Source organism: Anoplopoma fimbria, chromosome 8, assembly GCF_027596085.1.
Source record: "Anoplopoma fimbria isolate UVic2021 breed Golden Eagle Sablefish chromosome 8, Afim_UVic_2022, whole genome shotgun sequence".
NCBI lineage: Eukaryota > Metazoa > Chordata > Actinopteri > Perciformes > Anoplopomatidae > Anoplopoma > Anoplopoma fimbria.
In genome coordinates this window covers 25,777,611-25,800,468 of record NC_072456.1, presented here as the reverse complement: position 1 = coordinate 25,800,468, position 22,858 = coordinate 25,777,611, and the positions used below count along the sequence as shown (strand labels likewise).

The 22,858-nt window shown below is 37.0% G+C and overlaps 3 protein-coding genes across 4 annotated transcripts in view; 2 read left to right on the top strand and 1 right to left on the bottom strand.

Moving 5' to 3' along the window:
• Window positions 1–5,561, top strand: part of ankrd29 (ankyrin repeat domain 29) — a 6,700-nt gene extending 1,139 nt beyond the window's left edge. The window contains exons 3-10 of the mRNA XM_054602069.1: window positions 1,398–1,496; window positions 1,993–2,091; window positions 3,596–3,694; window positions 4,029–4,127; window positions 4,282–4,380; window positions 4,572–4,667; window positions 5,301–5,399; window positions 5,478–5,561. Coding sequence (XP_054458044.1) covers window positions 1,398–1,496; window positions 1,993–2,091; window positions 3,596–3,694; window positions 4,029–4,127; window positions 4,282–4,380; window positions 4,572–4,667; window positions 5,301–5,399; window positions 5,478–5,561 — 774 coding nt within the window. The remainder of the gene's footprint in view (window positions 1–1,397; window positions 1,497–1,992; window positions 2,092–3,595; window positions 3,695–4,028; window positions 4,128–4,281; window positions 4,381–4,571; window positions 4,668–5,300; window positions 5,400–5,477) is intronic.
• Window positions 5,562–7,434: 1,873 nt separating this feature from the next.
• LOC129094356 (vacuolar protein sorting-associated protein 4B-like) lies at window positions 7,435–15,309 on the top strand. The gene is made up of 11 exons (XM_054602491.1): window positions 7,435–7,631; window positions 8,647–8,758; window positions 8,873–9,017; window positions 9,458–9,516; window positions 9,873–9,992; window positions 10,242–10,398; window positions 10,488–10,636; window positions 10,721–10,802; window positions 11,485–11,704; window positions 13,137–13,277; window positions 13,398–15,309. Exons 1-11 carry the CDS (start codon window positions 7,611–7,613, stop codon window positions 13,497–13,499), a joined length of 1,308 nt encoding a protein of 435 aa, XP_054458466.1. The 5' UTR covers window positions 7,435–7,610; the 3' UTR covers window positions 13,500–15,309.
• A 23-nt stretch (window positions 15,310–15,332) lies between these two features.
• Window positions 15,333–21,475, bottom strand: plekhb2 (pleckstrin homology domain containing, family B (evectins) member 2). Of its 2 annotated transcripts, none has more exons than XM_054602488.1 (8): window positions 21,398–21,475; window positions 19,363–19,413; window positions 19,083–19,235; window positions 18,887–18,989; window positions 18,706–18,745; window positions 18,234–18,320; window positions 17,611–17,728; window positions 15,333–17,511 (listed from the first exon to the last, which is right to left on the bottom strand). In XM_054602488.1, the coding sequence occupies exons 2-8, from the start codon at window positions 19,397–19,399 to the stop codon at window positions 17,375–17,377; spliced, it is 675 nt and encodes a 224-aa protein (XP_054458463.1). In that variant the 5' UTR covers window positions 19,400–19,413; window positions 21,398–21,475; the 3' UTR covers window positions 15,333–17,374. The 2 variants fall into 2 exon arrangements, with proteins under 2 accessions (XP_054458463.1, XP_054458465.1); XM_054602490.1 differs by having other exon boundaries at window positions 17,611–17,725.
• Between the last annotated feature and the right edge of the window lie 1,383 nt (window positions 21,476–22,858).

Below are 22,858 nucleotides of genomic sequence, written 5' to 3'. Positions count from 1 at the left end.
ATAAGTCTCTTGCAGACTAATGTACCAAATAAATAAGAAAAAAAACATGAGATGGCAGAAAAGGCAAAAAAAATGTACTGTGTAATTCCTCTAAAAATCAGCTCAGCTGTAATGACCAAAGTAAATATTCTGCTGACCCATCTCCCATCATGCATTATGCATCCAAATGTAATGTATGCAGGTCCATATTTTCTTACTACACACTTTGGAGCTTTTACCGGTGCAGGGTTGTCTTCCTCGTCGTTTTTCATTTCAAAAATCAATTTTGTGCCACTGCATCCAAGAGATCTTTAGCTATCCAACATTGGCTAATCACGACTCTTCCTGATGATGAGTCATGATTGAAGTGCTGATATTAAACTTCACTGGTCATTGAAGTTATGCTTTGTTTGAATTACTAAATGTTTTTTATTTATGTGAATGCTTGAGCATATTTAGATACAAAAATGTATAGCTATGTAAATTGTGGCAGAAGTGACACGAGAAGGAGGAGCTAAGTACATAAGACGTGTTACAATTAATGTTCATGAACTTAAAAACACTGTGAAAGAGACCTGTCAATCACAGTAGCCCCGCCCTAAAGCATCCCCTGCTTTATGGTCTGTTTGACTCTAAATGGAGCATCATTTACTAAATGAACATCATGCTGTATTGAAGAAGACTTGAAACTAGAGATTGAGACCATAAACTCATGTTTACAATGTTTACTGAGGGAATAAATCAAGAGAGAAGTAGAGTCATTTTCTCATAGACTTCATTGGCTTCACTCTTGTAATGACAAATTTAGGTTTTAGTTATACTGTGTGATTTATATTTGTGTATGTTTGAAGATATACTGTGTAACGGATTTATGTCCACAGACCAGTAGATATACTAAATCAGAACAGAGTCTGCAGACACTGAAATGTAGCCTTGATCAGTCCTGTCCTGGTTTGTCCTTTACATTCCGAGTATGAAGGTTTCATGTGAACACATTTACCTTCACCAGAGGTTTCTGGAAGTTATAAAAAATGATTTTAACATTAAAGCATGAAATCATGTTCAAGTAAAAGTAGAAACCCTAAAATACTGGCTTGAACCTGATAATTAGCATGATTTGTTTAATTTAAAGCACTTTTCTGTCATTTTTCTGTGTTCAAGTCATCGGCAATAAAACACAAAAAAGGTTGTTAGTTTATTGTTGAAACCTTACACCTGACTTTGTCTAACTTGCAAAGAAATACGCTGGAATGTTTCAGTACCTGATGTAAGTCTATCACTGAAACGTCACACATAAATGTATTTCTGCAAGTTAGACAGTTTGCAACTTTTCATCTACACCTTCTCTCTTCTAGTCACCTGTCTCATGAAATAGATTTGTTGTTCTGCTGATTTATTGTTGCCATGTTTCTTTGCAGTATGGAACGACTGGGCTGATTGTGGCGTCGTACAGCGGCCATTATGAGTGTGTCAAAGAGCTAATCATGCATGGAGCCGACATCAACTACCAAAGAGAGGTATGGTGGCAAAACAACTGGCTATAGCCCATTTAAACAATATATTATTACAAAACTGAAAGTCATTCTGAATCTGTAGAGAGGTTAATCAGCATGGACTCCAGGAAGTCACTGGTCCCGGCCAAGAAATAGACCCGTACATCATTCACGTAGAACAGCAAATTGACATTTTTTTAAACAAGTTTCCTGTCTTTGTGCTAAGCTAACTGTTTACTGGATGTAGCAACAGATGTTAGCGTACAGAGATGGGACTTGTATCTATCTTCTCATTTAACTCTCTTTTGTAATCCCCAAAACGTCCAATTATGCCTTTAAATAAAGCTTCTACAAAAAAAAATTGGCAGAATATTTGGGCAAAGATGGGCAGCAAGATCAAAGTAAACTTACAGACTGCTAATATAATAAGCAAGGCCTTTAATTGAATATGTTTCTATTCAAAAACCTACAAACAAAGTGAACTAAAAATAGCCCTATCTCTTTCCATTGTCCTTTGCAGACGGGTTCCACCGCCCTGTTCTTCGCCTCCCAGCAGGGACACAATGACGTGGTGAAGCTCCTCTTTGAATTCGGTGCCTCCACTGAATTCCAGACAAAGGTATGCAGCAGCGACAGTGAATCTGTATGACGCTCTTTATAATGCTGGGTGTGATGGAGGCTTCAGCCATGAGGTCATCTCAGACAGGATTCAGAGGTGCTTCCTGTCGAGATAAGCATGGGTCGATTATGAGACGATAAGCATGACATGCAGACGGTCCCAACACTTCATATGAGCAAAACACTAAGACTTTATAGTAGTTTATACTCTCTTAGGGGTCATATTGTCTCTTTGTAGGGTAGTTATTTTTTTTTCTGTTTGTTTTACCCCTTTTGTAGTCTTTTTGTGTCTCTTTGTATTTGTTTTGAGTATGTTTGTGGTCCTTTTTTTGTCTCTTTGTATTCGTTTTGCCCCTTTTAATTGTTGTTTTGAGTCACTTTTTTGTCTGTTTGTCTCTTTGTAGTTGTTTTGAGTATGTTTGTGGTCTTTTTGTATCTCTTTGTAGTTGTTTTTTTCAGTTTGTAGTCATTTTGTGTGTCTTTGTAGTTGTTTTGAGTATGTTTGTGGTCCTTGTTTTGTCTCTTTGTATTCGTTTTGCCCCTTTTTAATTGTTGTTTTGAGTCTCTTTTTTGCCTGTTTGTGTCTTTGTAGTTGTTTTGAGTATGTTTGTGGTCTTTTTGTGCCACTCTGTAGTTTTTTTTTCTAGTTTGTAGTCATTTTGTGTCTCTTTATGGTTGTTTTTTTATGTTTGTGGTCCTTTATTGTCTCTTTGTATTCATTTTGCCCCTTTTCATGGTCATTTTTAGTCTCTTTTTTGTTTATTTGTCTCTTTGCAGCTGCTTTGCATCTCGTTGTAGTTGTAAATGTCTCTTTGTGGTCTTTTTATGTCTCTTTGTAGTTGCTTTGTGTATTTTTTCTGGTTATTTTGTTTCTCTTTGTGGTTGTTTTTGTCAATTTGTAATTGTTTTGAACTTTCAGTAGGTTAGTTATTTTTTGTCTGTGGCTGTTTATCCCCTTTTTGTAGTTGTTTTTTTTTATCTATTTGGGGTCACTTGTGTCTCTTTGCAGTCGTTTTTGCCGCTTTTCAAAGACCCTTTTCATAGTGCGTCTCTTTGAGGTCTCTTTGTGAACATTTCTTTGGTCTTTTTTGGAGGCTAGTTTTTGTCTGTGGTCATTTTACCCCTTATTATGGTGTTTTGCATCTTTTTGTTGTTGTTTTGTTTCTTTTATTAGTTGTTTCATGTCACTTTATAATTGTTTTGGTCTTTTTGTAGGCTAGTTTTTTTTGTCTGTGGTTGTTTTGCCCATTTTTGTATTTGTTTTCCGTATCTTTTTAGTTGTTTTGTGTCATTTTGTGGTCATTTTGTGTCTAAGCTGACACTTTGGGCCCCTGGTCCTGTGCCCGGTAGACCCATTTAGTAATCCATCCATGGATCATCAGAGCTTTTTCACACCTCTGGACACTTTAGACACGTTCTCTCTTCAGCATTCAACACACACTGGTGACCTTTAACTGTTATTCTCACTGCTAGCTTGTTTTTCTTGTTTTTCTTTTTTCTGGCAGGACGGTGGCACAGCTCTCACCGTGGCCTCTCAGTACGGACACTCAACGGTGGTGGAGACGCTGTTGAAGAATGGAGCCAATGTTCACGACCAGCTGAATGTGAGCCAAATCTTCAGCCTCTCCTTTTAGACCTGTCTCCTCTCACTGTCAGTACCTCCGTCTGTCACCAACATGATGGTTAGTTGCAACACAATGTCCCCAGCAGCTGGAATCCAGCCGCTCAGGTTTCTGCAGACTGCTGAGTCAGACACGACTGACATTTGGTAGGATTAGTGTCTGTCCTCAGGCTGGTGAAAACAACCTGACTGCTCATACATATATTTATAAAATAGTAGAAACAAGTTATGAATACACTTTGATTATTTTTACTGACAGCTTTTAGCAATCTCAAGTACAGCAGAAAAGTGTGTCAGATGAGTCTTTTGTGTTTCAGGATGGTGCCACTCCTCTGTTTCTCGCTGCTCAGGAGGGTCATGTGACTGTGATTCGTCAGCTGTTGTCATCTGGTGCAAAGGTTAACCAGTCGAGGGAGGTAATGCCCTCACATATTCAGCATTTTTAGAGATTAAAGTGCCCACATCTCCTCTTTCTCATCCCCTCTCATTCCTGCATCCACTCTAATATCCCTCTTTCCTTCCACCTCTTCCCCTTTATGTAATTTGTCTCTGCATCTATGTGTCCTCCAGGACGGGACCGCCGCCCTGTGGATGGCAGCTCAGATGGGTCACAATGAGGTGGTGAGGGTGCTACTGTTGCGTGGTGCAGATCGGGATGCTGACAGACAAGTATGTAGTTCTTTTAGAACTAACAAAGCACATAAAAGTGTATACAAATGGATTATTGATCAGTGTTTAGTCTTTTCCGGTTTTATCTGCCGATGAGGACCATGTCATTTATTTAAAAGCCTTAGAGTAAATGAGTAAGAGGACATTGAGTGTTTTTTGTGAGATAAGCTTTCTCTGTTGTTTTTTTTAAGGATGGATCAACAGCGTTATTCAAAGCTGCTTTTAAGGGACACAACAGCGTCGTAGAGGAGCTTCTCAAGTTTTCTCCTTCAGTTGGCCTTCTCAAGGTAGATGATTTTTGGGAATTAGGCTTCCTCTCTTTCCTGTCGAGAGTTTGATGAGAAGATCGATACCACTCTAATGTCCGTATGGTAAAACCTCAATGTGTTGCTTTCACATTTCAGTTTGGTTGTACAGAGTTAGATCAGAATATTTATCTCCCGTCTTTCAATTCCAGCCAGCAGCCAGTTAGCGTAGCTTAGCATAAAGACTGGAAACGGGGGGAAACAGTTAGCCTGGTTGGTGGTGGTTCTGGCTGGCTCTCAACTTCTCGTTTTTTTCAAAATTACCACAGAGAAACTTTAAAAACAACTACAAAGAGACCAAAACACCAACGATGAGATAGAAACCAGCTGCAAAGACACACAACGAGGCAACAAAGAGACACACTATGAGTATGAAAAGGGGCCAAACAACCACAGACAAAAAATTAATACTAAAACAACAAAACAATAACAAAGTGACACAATTGTGTAATAATCTGCCCATGAGTCTGCTTAGCATATTTCCCAAAATGTCAAACTATTTCTTTAATACCAACCCTGCAGCTCTGGATAAAGAGCAGGGTTATATTTGTTAATAACTGGAGAATACCACACCTCTCCATTCGCATTTGAATAATCTTTATTTGTCATCTACAGAATGGCTCTACTGCCCTTCACGCTGCTGTTATGGGTGGGAATCTAAAAACTGTCCTGCTGCTGCTCGGGGCCAACGCAGACCCGACGATACCCAACAAGGTACGGCACTGAGATTTAAAAAGATGAGCAGATAACTTCCATCTTGTTAACTATTTCTCACGTGTGTTTTTTTCGCAGAATAACGAACTCCCTGCAGATCTCACAAAGAGCGACCGCATCCTAAAGGTGTTAGATCCAAAAATCTTCAATGGAGACAGTTGATGACGAACCAGACTCCGTCCTTCACGTCTGCCTCTTCCACACTGACTGATGATGATGATGATGATGATGATGATGATGATGATGATGATGATGAAGGGGAGAGAACAATAAAACAACAATACAGTGACATCTACTCAACTACAACATGTACTATATATGGTGCTTGCTTTTGATTGCAACTGAAATGAAGCCATCATATGTTTAATAAACCTGGACTAAATCTAGAGCAACACAATGTGCAACCAAAAACGCATTCGTTTGCCATGTGCATCATCTCCTTTACTCTGTTGTTTGACAGTATATGCATTTATTTTTTTCTTTACCCAAGGTGTTGTAATATTTCTAGATATTTTGCACACTATTTATTTGCCTTTTTAATAGATGTAATAAAGTGTGAATTTGTTATTGAACCCATTAATGGCAGAGTGCATTTTTATTTAATGTGTGGAGATTTTAGGCGTTTTATTTTGAAAAGCCATAGACTACTAATCAGTATTTTAATAATAAAATTAATATATTTAAGCAAAAATATGACTTACAGTAGCAGTCAAAAGTTTGGACACACCTTCTCATTCAACTACTTTGAAGAATCTAAAATATAAAACATATTCTGGTTTGTTGAGCATTTGTTTGTTTACCACATAATTCCATATGTGTTCCTTCATAGTTTGGATGTCTTCAATATTAATCTACAATGTAGAAAAAAATAATAAAAATAAAGAAAAACCATTGAATGAGAAGGTGTGTCCAAACTTTTGACTGGTACTGTATAAAAGAAGACATACATTTATATATATATATATACATACATTTATGATATAAGAGGAAAGACAATATTACATTTATATATATTCAATAAAAAATACTATTATATTTAATGAAATATATAAAAAGAAGACATACATTTATAAATATTTACAGTACCAGTCAAAAGTTTGGACACACCTTCTCATTCAACTACTTTGAAGAATGTAAAATATAAAACATATTCTGGTTTGTTGAGCATTTGTTTGTTTACCACATAATTCCATATGTGTTCCTTCATAGTTTGGATGTCTTCAATATTAATCTACAATGTAGAAAAAAAATAATAAAAATAAAGAAAAACCATTGAATGAGAAGGTGTGTCCAAACTTTTGACTGGTACTGTATAAAAGAAGACATACATTTTTATATATATAAAAGAAGACATACATTTATATATATATAAAAGAAGACATACATTTATATATATATAAAAAAAGACATACATTTTTATATATATATAATACATATACATTTATACATATTCATACATTATATATATATATATATATATATATATATATATATATATATATATATAAAAGAAGACATACATTTATATTTTACAGTACCAGTCAAAAGTTTGGACACACCTTCTCATCCAACTACTTTGAAGAATCTAAAATATAAAACATATTCTGGTTTGTTGAGCATTTGTTTGTTTACCACATAATTCCATATGTGTTCCTTCATAGTTTGGATGTCTTCAATATTAATCTACAATGTAGAAAAAAATAAATAAAAATAAAGAAAAACCATTGAATGAGAAGGTGTGTCCAAAACTTTGTATATTAATAATAATAATAATAATAATAATAATAATAATAATAATAATAATAATATTCACTAGAAGTCAGTATTTCTCAGATTTATAAATGTCCCACACCTTTAACTCACTTTTATTGTGCTTTGATTTATTAAATTCACTTTTTTTCCTGCACAATAAAAATAATAAATTATAAACATTCACGTCTATGTAGTAAAACTTTAATGATTATGTCTATTTCTAGAGACTTCACTGAGCTCACAGCAGCCTCGCTGATTGGACAATAACATTGTCATGTGACCAACCCGGAAGTGACAGTAATGCGGAAGTAGAGAGACGAGCCCTGAGTTTTTGTTGTGCGTTTTTGAAGCTGTTGTTTTGTTTAAGAATGAAACATAAGTAGCAGGTAACAACGACACAGTTAAGGCTTCACAGTTTAATCTAAAGAAGTGAAGTGTGACCGTCGTACCTGAAGCTCAATGGCCGGAGGAAACTTACAGGTGAGGGACAAAGTTACCTGGTTACATAACACGTATTTTAATAAAAGTGTAAAAGTGTGTATATATAAAACATGAAGATGTACTAACTCGTTAACATGGGTTTAGAAGGTTATGATTAATGGTTTTATTCTCATTTCATCAATCATTTAATGCTTTATTGATCAGCTACGCCTTCATGATAACATTTGGGTTGCCAGGTTGTGGAAAATCCCCTTTTCCATCCCTTCACATTGGGTAAACATTTATGAATAAGTTTGTGTCCACTGTGACTTTTCAGGTGTGTTTCCACCTTCAATTTAAATGATGTTTGAGGCCCAAAGAGCTCAAATTAAACAATATTTAACTATAAAAAAAATAAGAAAAGATTAGAGAAAAGTCCCAAAAACAGTGAATACAAATTTGTACTTTTTCTTCTTTATTTGACCCCATTAATCATCTCACTGGACTAAATGTATATAAAGTTAGTTAAAACAAGCTACAACAGTAAAATGCTACTTTGATGTTTCAGTATTAACTGTTTAATGTACTATAATATATCATTCTTTCACTTTTAAAACTTTAAATATATGTTGCTGATACTACTTCTGTACCTTTCCTTAACTAGGATTTTTAAATGAATCAATAATTTGTACTTGTAATATTTTTACTATGTTGTATTGATCATTGTATTTTAATACATTATTAGACACTTCCCTTTCAGTACTTTCTGTTAAGGCACCCATTTTAGAACATTATAAGATGCAGCTCATGGCTTTGTTATAGTTAAGTTAATAAATCATTTATTAACTAACTTTTATGAGTGGATTCACAACATTTATAGCAGCATTATAACCAAATAGAAAGCATAAACACCTGCCAAAAAGATTTCCGCAACCTTGTAAAGTTTCTATTATTGTCTTCTGACTACAGAGCACGTGTTAAATAATTATTTGACACTAATAAACACGTAAATAACTACTTGTAAACTTTTTAAATGGCTTCCTAAATCTTTCTGTTTCTTGTTGTCTCTTCTCAGAAAGCTATCGATCTCGCCAGCAAAGCTGCAGCGGAGGACAAAGCCAAAAACTACGAAGAGGCCCTCAAATGTTACCAGAATGCAGTTCAATACTTCCTTCATGTTGTCAAGTGTGAGGAGTCATTTCAGTGCTTGATTTGTGTGATTTTTTTAAAAACATTTTTTAAATATCTTCAACCACCATCGTCTATTCAACCGTGATCTAAGGTAACTTCCTGTGTTGCAGATGAGACGCAGGGTGAGCGAGCGGCGCAGAGCATCAGAGCCAAATGTAACGACTACCTGGACCGAGCCGAGCAGCTGAAGGAATATCTGAAGAAGAAGGAGAACGCTCCTCCGACCAAACCCGTCAAAGAGTCCGATGACAAAGGGTGAGTCCGTATTATCCCGGTGTTTGTAGACGTGGTGACTTTCTTCATGTTCATGAGGGTGAATTTCTGCGGCATAACGTTATTATTAAAGGCAAAACAGAGACAAAGTTCTGGGGAAGGTATTTGAGTCTGGAGTCGCTGTGGAGTTCTTCTGTAAACACACAAAATTAATTTTTTAAGGGTGCAACAATTTAGGACAAAAAAACAAGGACTTTGTGTGCAAATAACTTTATTCACCAAAACGTGTGTGTCTGTTTTAGGTTTAAAAAACATGTTGAATGCATCTCCTTCCTCATAAAACATTTACAAATCCAAATGTCTTTAATCAGTCTTAAACTTAAAGACTTAAACTACAGGATCTGCTTCATCAAGTGTTGCTGCATAACCCTAAAGTTAAGTTTCAATGAATTACAATCGGGACTGTTGTCATTGTCTTCCAGGGATGAAAGTGGTGATGGGGACGACGCAGAGAAGAAGAAGTTCCAAAATCAACTCTCAGGTGAGCGACGCCGTCACTCCATGGAATGAACACAGAGGCAGACGCAGCGAGGGATGTCACGATACCAAAAACTGTGAAATTACACGGTTCTAAACACCCAATTCGATATTGAACATTTGGTAAAAAAACTAAACAATAAATCACATGTACACTCCTTTATCATCCACTGCAAGTCTTTTGCCAAAAACTACATTTTTGCAGGATTTGATGGAACACATCCTGATAACGATAAACTTTAGCTTGAGTATCTGCTCTCATGGTATCACTAGATGCAGGAGTTAAACATGATGTGTAAAGACATCATTGCATGACATTTCAGATAATGATATGCTTTATCAAACCCATCTCTCTTACAGGTGCTATTGTAATGGAAAAGCCAAACATCAAGTGGGACGATGTAGCTGGACTAGAAGGCGCCAAAGAAGCCTTAAAAGAAGCCGTGATCCTTCCCATCAAATTCCCTCATCTGTTCGTAGGTACTGAAAACCACAGCCAGCTTTAAACATCCTGAAAATGATCAGTATTTAATAATACAGTATCTATTTGATGCTAATTATGTATGCCTTTCCTGTTGTTTTGTTTATTTCTGTTATAATATCATCTCTATGCCTTGTTTACATTTTATTTCTTTTATTGTTTCTGTCTTTATCATGTTAAGTCCCTTTGAGTACCTTTTTAAAGCGCTATACAAATAAAATGTATTATTATTATTATTACTTGTGCAGGAAAGAGAACTCCTTGGCGGGGGATCCTTCTGTTTGGTCCTCCGGGAACAGGAAAGTCCTACCTGGCCAAGGCGGTGGCAACAGAGGCCAACAACTCCACCTTCTTCTCCATCTCCTCCTCCGACCTCGTGTCCAAGTGGTTGGGCGAGAGTGAAAAGTGAGGCACCGCCGGAGTTCTTTACATGATTCTAAAGCTTTTTGAATAAAGATAAACTGACAGTAAACGTCTGCCGTTCCTCTCTCCAGGTTGGTGAAGAGCCTGTTCACTTTAGCCCGAGAACACCGGCCGTCTATCATCTTCATCGACGAGATCGACTCCCTGTGCGGCTCCAGGAGCGAGAACGAGAGCGAGGCGGCGCGCAGAATCAAGACGGAGTTCCTCGTCCAGATGCAAGGTGAGCGAGGAGAGATGAAGCTGGAAAATCTGAATGAATTGTTCTTTGTTTATGAAGTGTGAAAAATGTTCCTTCTCTTCTCAGGCGTTGGGAATAATAATGAGGGAATCCTGGTCCTCGGAGCCACAAACATACCCTGGACATTGGACTCTGCAATCAGGAGGAGGTTAGTTTCACTTGTGGTAAAATAATGACCTACCTACGTGCATACTTTTTACATATAATCACAATTCTTGATTATTATTATTATTATTTATCATAATCGATCCTGACCTGCTCTCTACATCTAAAAGTGATGAATTTACCTCTTTTGTTATGCATTAAAGTCCTTCGCTTGGTCAGAGGTGTAATATCTCAACAACTGTTTGATGAATTACCAAGAAATTTGGGGATTTTATTATTATTAGGACTATTGGATGGTTTGGCATGACATCTTGTGCACACATTCATGTCCCCTCCAATTTTGACACAAACCTTCACGCTGGTTTATGTCTGTCTGCTGCATTATACTATAAGTTTTCTTGTGGAAGTGGGAAACTTCTCTGTTTGTACATGAAGTTGTTTATTACTTCCTTCTTCTTGGGCATGGTCTTAAACTACTTTTAGTCATGTTTGTCAGGTTAAGTTTTTTTGTTTTAGTCACAAATGTTTTATTAGACAAAATGAACATTGCAGCTGAAGCACCACAAAGTCTCACACAACAACTCTTCTGTAGCTTAAACATGAGTTCACTTGTCTCTTGCAGCTGCAAGATGATCTCAAGGGAGAATTTAAGGGATAAAAACAAACAGGATTTAACAGGTTGAATGCTTCGTGACGGCTGATTGAATCTTTTGTTTCCCTCTCAGGTTTGAAAAGAGAATCTACATCCCTCTGCCCGAGGCGCACGCCCGCTCCTTCATGTTCAAACTGCATCTGGGCTCCACCCCCAACAGCCTGATGGAGTCTGACTTCGTCACCCTCGGCCAAAAGACAGAGGGCTACTCGGGGGCGGACATCAGTGTCATCGTTAGAGACGCCCTCATGCAGCCGGTCAGGAAGGTCCAGTCCTCCACCCACTTCAAAAAGGTAAAGACACCTAAACCGTTCTCTGATACTCGTTATTCAAACTGAAAGAAAAGGTCTTTTTGGAATATGTTGTGCAAAAATGTTGGAACAAATTATGACGTCTTGATTTTTAACAGTTTTTGAATAGATGTGGTTATAAACTATATTTTGACAATATAGTAAATTGCTTTAAAACGTATAAAACCTCAAGTTTTTCTTTTGCGAACCAGATCTAATTACAATCATTAAATGGAGATTGATTTTAGATAATGGAATAGCTGTTTTGTATTATGCAAACTGAAACGGAACATTACTACAAACATTCTCCTTCTGGTCTTTGAATGCAAACCTACACCAGAGGGCTCCGTAACTCTGTCCATGATGAATCCACCTGCAGCTGTAACCAGCTCTTACAGCCGTTGTTAATATATTATATCTGCTTTTCATCATATTTCAATTTAATTTCACCTCTCCTCTCTCTCTCTCTCTCTCTCTCTCTCTCTCATACTGTGCAGCTCATTTCCTGTCAGCTAATTCCGATCAAATATGAACTAGAAAACTTTCTTTATTAAAAACAAACCAAAACTAAAGAATCTGCAGGGCCCCTAAGCAACTGTTTATTTATTTATTATTTTTTCAGTTTTTCAACAAGGCAGCATGAAGCGCTGCCTTGTTGAAAAACTGCAAACTCTCACAGAATTATGACCCCTTGCTTTATGTTTTTGATTACAAACACTGTAAGAATATGGGGAGCATGTTTTGATGCTCTATTTTAATGACTTTATTTAAGATTTAAAAGATGATGTAAATGGATCTTTTTTTAATGCAGTTATTTTTATTGCTGTTGTTGGGTTCAAAAGTGTTAATCCTGAACATTTCATTCCTGGTTATTTGAGAGTTTCTATTTGAGTGAAAACAAGTTTTGTTTGCTCAGTTTATCAGTCTGGAGTGTTGGGAAATTCAATGCTAACATGGTATTTTTCAGAATTATGTGTCATTTTTTATGTATATACAATGGAGAAAACGTATAATAAAGCATTTTTCCAGGGAATGTCATTACCAGACACCAAGTTCCTAATACTGCAAATATATAAATATTGCAATATTTGCTTTCATCAGCGGGCCATAGGCTCAATCACTATTATTTTACTTTTCTTCAGCAACATTTGTTTAAATGAAAATCTTAGAGATTGCCACTTTAAGTGCAAATAGTTGAACCTATCAATGTGTGCAATTAAATAATTTTATCTTCTAAATGTTAATGAGAAAATTCACTAATTGAGAGACACTAAATAGACATAATTAATTCAAGAAGTAGTTATATAGTTCCTCATTGTCACCCTAAACTTGCCACTACAACTGTATGAGCATACAACATTTTCAGAATGACTCACTTAGCATCTAATGTTTCTTTGTGTCCTTACTTCTCTCCTTCCACACACACACACTTAAGGTTCGCGGGTCGTCGTGGAACAAACCCGACATCGTGGTGGAAGACCTGCTGACTCCGTGTTCGCCGGGCGACCCCAACGCCATCGAGATGACGTGGATGGACGTTCCTGGGGAGAAACTTCTCGAGCCAGTCGTGTCCATGGTAAGAGAAGATTTCAGTGTTTTTGCCAGGAGAGAAAAATACGTTCTTGTTGTGTTGCGTGGACATCAGTGATCAGCATTCATTGTGACGCATGTCTCTGTGATGTTCTTTAACGTGCAGCCTGACATGCTGAGGTCACTGACGAGCACCAAGCCGACGGTGAACGAGCAGGACTTGGACAAGCTGAAGAAGTTTACAGAGGATTTTGGTCAAGAAGGCTAATAATATCTACGCTCTGCTCTTTAATAAGACTGCAACTCACCACTATTTTCACTGTCAATTATTTTTGCGATCATTCGGTTAATCTTGTGTGTCAAAGTGTCGAAAAATGTCCATCAAAAGTTACTGGAGCCCAAAGTTCTAAAGTTTATTAATTCGATTAGCAGTCAAAGTAAATGTTTGTTAAAGATGTGACGCAATGGAAATGTGAGATAATATTAAAGGGGTAGTTTGGATGTTTTGAAGTGTGGTTGTATGATGTAGTTCTCCATAGTCGGTGTAGTACTACAGTAGATGAAGTTTAGAGAAACAGATACGAGTACCAGCACACAGGAGCAAAGTGATGTACTGTTGTGGACGCATTCTGACACCTAAAAGAATCAATATTAGTGAAGTGAACGCTATATTTTGAATATTTTCCCCTCTTTACCTGAAGCCGTTAACCTTTCTCCCTTTAAGCTACCAGACTCCATTGACAAAAACAGTATTTTTTCCTTGCAGACCACAGGAGACCCTGGTTTATCTCTGCCTCCATCAGTTGGTTTGTTTGTGTTATTGTGTGACTTTGGTGAATCAGAACTAACCATTTTAAGACACCAAAGTCACACAATAACACAAACAAACTAACCGATGGAGGCAGCGTTAGACCGGCAACTCCTGTGTTCTGAGAGGTTAAATTACTGTTTTTGTCAACGGAGTCTGGTGTCTTTGAAGAGAGCATAGATAACGGCTTCAGTTCCTTGTCAGAAAGGGTCGTCTTTGGGCAAGGTGAAGAGATGAAAATATTCAAAATATAGCTTAAACTTAAACTGATATTGATTCTTTAGGTGTAAAATACGTCCACAGCAGTACATTGCTTTGCTTTCCTGGTACTCCTGTCTCTTTCTCCAAAACTAAGTCTACTGTAGTAATACACCGACTATGTAGAAGTACCTCATACAACAAGTCTTCAAAAAAATTCAAAACTACCCCTTTAAGGATTTAGTTCAAGATAAAGTAGCTGATTTTATTGGATAATTGACCAAAATCAAATAATCATTTAATCAACTACACTATCAGAACTATTTATCAGTAATTTATCGATCCACTGTTGCTCGTGTTTACATCTTCATATCTCCTTTTACGTCTTGGTTTTATTTTGCATGTCTCAAACCAAAGTGATAATGATCTTTATTTTTTGGTTTAAAGGTCCCCATCACTTTTCTAGAATATCTATAATAGATGGTCATGCTTCAGTGGGTAAATGCATATTTTCAACACTACGTGCCTCTTAATGTAGTCTTTATTTTGCAATGAACAATAGTAGTATGGGGTTGGCTTTCATAAATGGGAATTTAGTCTGTCAAATTTACTCCTTTAAACATGTGAATAACCTTTTACTGGTTATTTTTGTTTTTCTATACACAAAGTTATCATCACCAGCTTCAAATGGGCCTTCTGGGTTTCTTTTGAGTAGCTAAAATTATACAAAATATCATAAAATATTGTACAACGATGCTTTTTAAAGCATTAGTTAATTCTGTCTATGCATAAATCATTTACACTTCTACAGTTTCAACTTTCAGACCCTGGTAGTCGGTTACTGTGTGAATTACTTATATTTCCTGTCAATATGTTGCCTGATATCAGACAGAAGTGTGGTGGATTCAAACGTCTGGTCCCAGTTCTGTTTATATGCTCAGTGGGGTTTCTTTTTGGGGGTTTACTTGCTACGTAAATAAAACTTGTTGAGGTGGAGATTTGCACTATTGCTGTATCCTACACGACATGTTCTGTGAACGAACGTCTCAGGGTTAAAAATAAACAACACAGAAACAACAAGAGTCGTTGTTAACTTTGTGAATATATATTTAATTGTTGAAAATACATCTCTTAGTTAACTATCTTATATACGTTGTATTCTAAGTGCAGGGTACATCATCATTTAATTAGTACATTTGAGAGGAGAAATATATAAGAGGTTAATTTCACGTCCTCAAACTATTTAAGACTTGTAGAAAAATGACATCAAAGTTACGCTGCTTGCACAAGCTGATTATTTGCTTCAATGAAATAATTAAGCTTTAAACACTTTTGTTAGTTATTATTAAAGATATGCAGTTTCTTTGAAGAGCAGACCAAACATGTTTTCTATTGAGCAGAAGTTGCTTTTTCAAGATAAACTTTCCACAATTTGCATAAATAGTGGAAATAATCTATTTAAGTCATTTGGAGTGAAAACTAAAAGCCCAGGCCAATTGAAATGTAAATATCAAGAGAACGGATCGACCTGATTGGTGTTTGTGCGTACTGCACCGAACCTACTGAAATGAAAACCAAAATATCATTTCAAATAAAAAAGAAAAGAAAATTATGGTTCAACAGCTGCCAATGAAAACATGGCCATAAATAATGCATGCATAAGAGTGCACATAAGAGTTAGGAGGAGTGACGTCCCTTTTCACTTCAAAGCACATCGTTTTCATCCAGCGTTTCCTCATACCTAGACGTATTTGTGGTGGTGACATCAGACATCCTTCACAATCAGATTCCACCTCAAAATGCTGAAATGGAAATGATTATTGCTTTGTATGTGTGTGTGTGTGCACAACTCTCATCCCAGCCTGCCTCCACCACAAATAATCCGAGGAACCAAAGAAACACTGCATATGTTCACAACCAAAACAGACAAATAATACATGTAAAACAAATTAAAGGTACAGTACAGAGAGGTGAACACAAAAAAAAACTAATTCTGCAAATGTAAAGGACAAATGTGCTCCATGAATCAGAAACAAACTTGAAAAAAAAAAGTGAGGACCTGAAATGTACAGTACATAAAACGGGGGAGTGTCTTTCCTGTTATTTAAATAACTCTTAATAAATAGAGATGCACCGATCAATCTCATATATCCGTTTTTTGCCGGTCAAATTTACACACACATGCCTTGTGATGGTTTTCATTCCACGGCACAGACAGTAATGCCACGCATACAAAAACAGTATGTCGTCCTCTGTGTGGAAGGTCATAAAGCTCGCAATTTGTAACCACTGCAAGTCCAAAGTAAGCCGCTAAAGAACAACCTTAAAAAGCTTTTAGGACAACTAGCCGTTTAATGATGAACATACAATTGATTTGCAACTTTTCGAGAAAGAAAACTGTTGGTTTAAGCTTTGAATTATTACTCTTAGAGAGAAACAAAATCAAAATGGGAAGGTCAGACTTTTGAAAACAATCGGAATCGGCCGAGAAAAACTGCAATCGGTGCATCTCTACTGAAGGTCTGGTGTGTAGGTTGTTGCCGCCGTCTATTGGTGAGGTTGCAGATTGCATAAAACTGCTAAGCGTGTAGGAGAACTTCGGCGAATGTCCCCATCTAGAGCCGGTGTTCGGTTTGTCCGTTTGGGGCTGCCGTAGAAATACAGTGGCAGGCTCCTGATGTAAATATATAAACGGCTCATTCTAAACTCACAAAAACAAAGCCATTATAATATTATATTACATTTCTGCCAACACATCACCCTAGATGCTTCACACTGTATCTTTTGAAAATTGAGTAATTGTATTTTTTGGTTAAATAACATTCATATTCAGACAACACGGAGGGGGTAGGAAACTGCCACACGGGGTGTATGAGAAAGTGCTAACAGTATTTACTGTGTGTGTGTGTGTGTGTGTGTGTGTGTGTGTGTGTGTGTGTGTGTGTGTGTGTGTGTGTGTGTGTGTGTATATAGAACACTTAGAGAGCAGATCACTGCCCATCACAATCATGCTTCATAGATGGAAATAGCCCAAAAGATGCATTTTACTCCGACTCATGTGATGGCACAGAGAAGAAGCTGAATGCTGCAAAAGAAAGAGGGGGGGGGTGCTTACTGGATGAACATTAATGGAGACATTAGAAGACAGAGAACAGAGAGCCGAGCGCCAGGCCGGTTGCCGCTCCGGCCAGCATGCCCAAAGCCACGTCTCCTCCATCATCGCGCCGCCGTTCTCGAATGACGACGTGGTTCACTCCTGGAGCGGCGTACCCACCTAGAGACAGCAACACAAAGTCTCAGTTCAGTTCACAATGATAGGATTCAAACTTAGTTTACTTCTGCAACGCACGCTGAGAAATGTGCAGTGCTTTACCTTGGTACTGGTAAGGATAAGCTACAGCGTAGGGCTGCCCGTCAGGAGCGTACATGATCTGTGTAGCGTGAGGTGGAGGCGCAACATACTCTCCATACGGACCCGGAGCATAGACCTGCTGAGAGAGGACAGATACTGTTGATCCTCTGTGAGATGTCAGTGCTAGCAAGCCCTTCATGTTACTGAAGAGACAGTTGATTTAGTGTTAATCAGACTTTAGTGGAGCTTTTAAACATTTCCATGACCGAACCAGAAGATGGTTCTAAGCTCCAATTTTGTTTTATTATTGTTTTTGTTTTCTGTTAGCTTGGTTTTCCCTTTAGAAGGATCAGGTCAAAGCAAACCTAAATGTGACAAAACAATGCAAATTATGATTACAGTATAGTCATATTGCACTTTTCTATTCCAGTCTGTTATGCCTATAACAATGCTCGTCTGCTGTTGTTCCTTGGTAACAATCCATTTCACATTTTGAAAAGACTTTGAAAAAAGAATGAAATTGACACGTGTTGCTGGCTTTTTGTAGGAAAACGCCTGTAAAATGAGGAGCAACTGTACATAAGATATCATAGGAACCGTTGTGTGAGGATACGTTGTATATTCATACTGTTTAAGCCTTTTACCTGAGGTGGGGGAGCATATTCTGAGTAGGGGGGAGGAGCCGACGCCATCACTTCCTGTGCATAGTTGACCTGAGGTGTAGCAACCACCTAAAACGACAACAAACATTAAATAAAAAAACATCACAACTAAAGCTGAGAATGAAAACCAACAAAACTGACCTACATGATGATGTTTACATAAATGGAAGCTGTAGAGAATTCTGAGAAACCCCCGTAAAGGCAGTTCCTTCTACTGCACTGAGTTTATCAAACACAGATGTATAATATTACAGAGAATATGAGAGGTATTTCACACAGCCAGTTTCATGCTCTACGCCTGTTTTGGATTCTAGAAATCATTTTTTTCTAACAGTTTAATTCACAGCTTATTCGTTGATAAGACAGCTAAAGATAGACGTGTTAGTTACACTTCCTCTTGTTATTTTGGAAACAAATAAAACTTCAGTAAATGGAAGATGTAGCAGAAACTCACCGTATTGATTCTGGCATCCTGAAGTGCCATGGTCCATGCCCTGCAGCACAAAGAGGAAACCATACATTTAAAGTAATGTCTTTTCTGAATATATAAACACAGAACTTAAACATTCAACTTCACCAACACAGGAAAAAAATATAAAAATAATACATCAAACTTAATGAATGAGTTGTCTTACAGAGCGTCATCCGCACTGTCTGCACACAGGCTGATGACCCGGCCGTCTCTGCACACTATCTGGAGTAAGGCATCACGCATCTTCCCCTCCGGTGGGTTCAGCTCTGAGAGGAAACACAGATGGAAAAAATAGAGAAGTGAAACATTTCAATATTAAATATGCCAATAACATCCTCATGCAACCGATGATCGAGCACCTTGACATGCAGCAGAGTTGCGGATGTTGATGCAGTCGACTCTCATGTGGATGTCATCCTCAAGGTCGGACCGTTGCTGATCATTGTAGAACACGAGGCGTCCGTCGGCCCACAAGTCGAACCAGTTTCTCTTCCACCGGCGCAGTATGGTGCCTTTAAATGGAAAAAATGTACAGTATTTATAAAGCATATCACACCAAATGTCACAGCATCTTTAATCTGCATTATAATAAGTAATGCCTAATATCCATAAACTGTTAAACTGTGTCAGGCTACTCACTTTGTCGATGGAGCCAGCCACTCTTTACCATAGCCATCTTAGAGGCGTCACCTAAAACAATAACATATATATTTATATATTATATATATATATATATATATATATATATATATATAAACACACATCAGTCAGCATCTCTCAGTAATGGACTGAACTAATTATTTACCGCGACATACTGTTGATATATTCTTTTCATATATTATACTATACAATGTAATCACTCATTTATATTTAGATTATTATATTAGATTTATATTTTATGCACCGTAATTAGCTAAATCAAACAACCACAACTGTTCTGTAAATACCATATGAGTCCCGTGACTATGTACATATTGAACAGTATTTTATTACGCTTGTTGTCTGTAATGTTTCATTTGTTTGTACTGTTGTTCAGATGCCCGGTATATCTCTCTCTATAATGAATTCGATTTCTAGTATTGAAATGTATGTTTATTGTAGGTGGTCCATGTCAAATAGACTTACTAATTAATAATGATAACAATAATTTGAAAAAAGTAAAGAAAAACAAAAAAATAGCATATGATACCATATCAAGATAAGATAAGTATTATAAATAAGCAAATAAGCAATAAAAACAGTAAAGAATCCACAATAACTGAAATATTATATATACAGACAGAATAACTATTATAACTATTATTGACTTTATATTATATTCAATGATATTACATTGCTGCCTTATACTACATATTATATAATGACATATCTTTGTCTATATATACATATAGTATGGTATATTGTTGCAAAATATACTATGTTATGCTATAGTTCTATATTACTACACTATAATACAGCACCTTATACTTTGTCTCATATCCCATAACTTTATTATCTTATACATTACAGGTATTATACTGCGCAATACTGTGCAATACTATAATTACTCTGTCTGTATATTCAAGATTTTATTTTATCTTAATTTGTTTTTACTTATTTAATATTCTTTCCTGTTTAGTACTTTTATTACTTATTTATAATATTTTTACTATGTCTCTCTTGTTTGCACTATCTCTCTCTGCTGCTGTAATCCTGTAAATGTCCCCGCTGCAGGACTAATAAAGGATTACCTTATCTTATCTTATCTTATATTAATACAAACACTTAGTATCACTACTTAATCAAATATACATTGGCTTGGTGTTCATTGTTTACATAAATCTGCTGCTATTAGTCACTTTACCTCCCCAATGATCTTGTATTCATTCTATTTTTATTCTATTCCTATTTTAGTTCATGTTGATCCTATTATTTATTCCTGGTGTTTTCTATGCTTATATATATTCCATATCATAGTATCAGATGACTGGGTGTGGCAGAGCCAAAACAAACCTTGTGACTGTTAGCACTAGCAGCATAAGTCAACACACACACACACACACACACACACACACACACACACACACACACACACAGACACAGACACACACACACAGACACACACACAGACACAGACACACACACACACACAACACACACACACACACACACACACACACACACACACACAGAGACACACACACACACACACACACAGAGACACACACACACACACACACACACACACACACACACACACACACAGACACACACACACTCACACACACAGAAACACACACAGACACACACACACACACACACACACACACACACACACACACACACACACACACACACACACACACACACACACACACACACACACAGACACACACACACACACACACACACACACACACACACATATGATATTTTCACAACAGAAAAGCTTTAAATAAGTGAGCACAGTGGTTTTCTTTGCAGATGATAAGATGGGTTTAATGATAAGCAATCAATCAGCTGACTTGCTAACATATGTTTGTTGTCAAAGCACCTTTAGCCAGCTGGTGGCTACAAGCATGGCTAGCTGTGCTACTAGCTAGCTCACAATGCTAACTAGCTACCAACACTGTTCCTTTATAACCAATAACAACACATGCATTTGTAAAGATAAGAGTGTCATTTTGATACTTACTTGATTATTTGTGTGTTTTATGGAGAAAAAAAAATATGAAGGCTTTGGTGGAGGAGACAGCAAAACAAGGAAGTGATATGTACCAGGGAAAAAAAGAAGATGTCCTACTCGGAGTCAAAAAAGTACAATTTTACAAAATGTCAATAAGAGACAGCTAAAATACATTTATTCAAACTTACATGCCAGGGGGAGAGAAGGAAAGACAGAAACAGGATACAAAATGAAAATAGAAAAACATAAGTAAATAATATACAAAAAAGACACTAAGGCATATATCCTGATTGTATAATTACAAACATGTATCGAAGGCAATGCGTGACATCCTGGTTTTATAGCTTTTTTTGTTGTGACAGTAGTTAATGGTTTTTAAATATAATTCTTTGTAAAAAAACAACAAAAATAGGCCTTTGGCTTGTAAAGTTAAATTTACCTGGGTGTTCACTTGAACAATAAACTGGACTGGACTGATCACACAAAGGCACTTTATAAAAAGGGTCAGAGCAGACTGTATCTGCTGAGGAGACTGAGGTCCTTTGGAGTGCAGGGAGCACTCCTGAGGACCTTCTTCGACTCTGTGGTGGCATCAGCCATCTTTCATGGAGTGGTCAGCCATCTCGACAGCCGACAGGAAGAGACTCAATAAACTTGTCAGGAAGGCCAGCAGTGTGCTGGGGTGTCCACTGGATACGGTGGAGGTGGTGGGAGACAGGAGGATGATGGCCAAGCTGTCATCCCTGATGGACAACACCTCCCACCCCATGCAGGACACTCTGGCAGCTCTGTGCAGCTCCTTCAGCCATCCTTCAGCCATCCTTCAGCAGGTCCTTCCTTCCTGCTGCCGTCAGGCTGCACAACCAGCTGTCTGCCATCCCAGTAGACCACAAAACAAAACACTGTGCAATACAAATACACTGTACAATACTATAACTATAATTATTCTGTCTGTATTTATAAGATTTTTTTAGACCACATGACACGTGCAATTCAATACACTGTGCAATTATAGCTTTAATAGTTTTTTCTGTCTGTAAATATAATATTTCAGTTATTGTTGATTTTCTAGTTTTTTATTGCTTATTTATAATACTTGTTTTTTATTTCATTTTTATTTTTATCTTGTCTTTCTTTACTATGTCTCTTGTGTGCACTTTACCATATGCTGCTGTAAACCTGCAAATTTCCCCACTGCGGGACTAACAAAGGATTATCTTATTTTATCTTATCTTATTTTTTATTTTTCTTACTTAATTATTTAAAATACTTGTTTGTATTTTCTACTATGTACCTTGTTTGCACTATATCTATGCTGCTGTAATCCTGTAAATCTCCCCGCTGCAGGACTAATAAAGGATTATCTTATTATTATTATTATTATTATTAGCATATATTATTACTATTTTGTACAGTACCAGTCAAAAGTTTGGACACACCTTCTCATTCAATGTTTTTTCTTTATTTTTA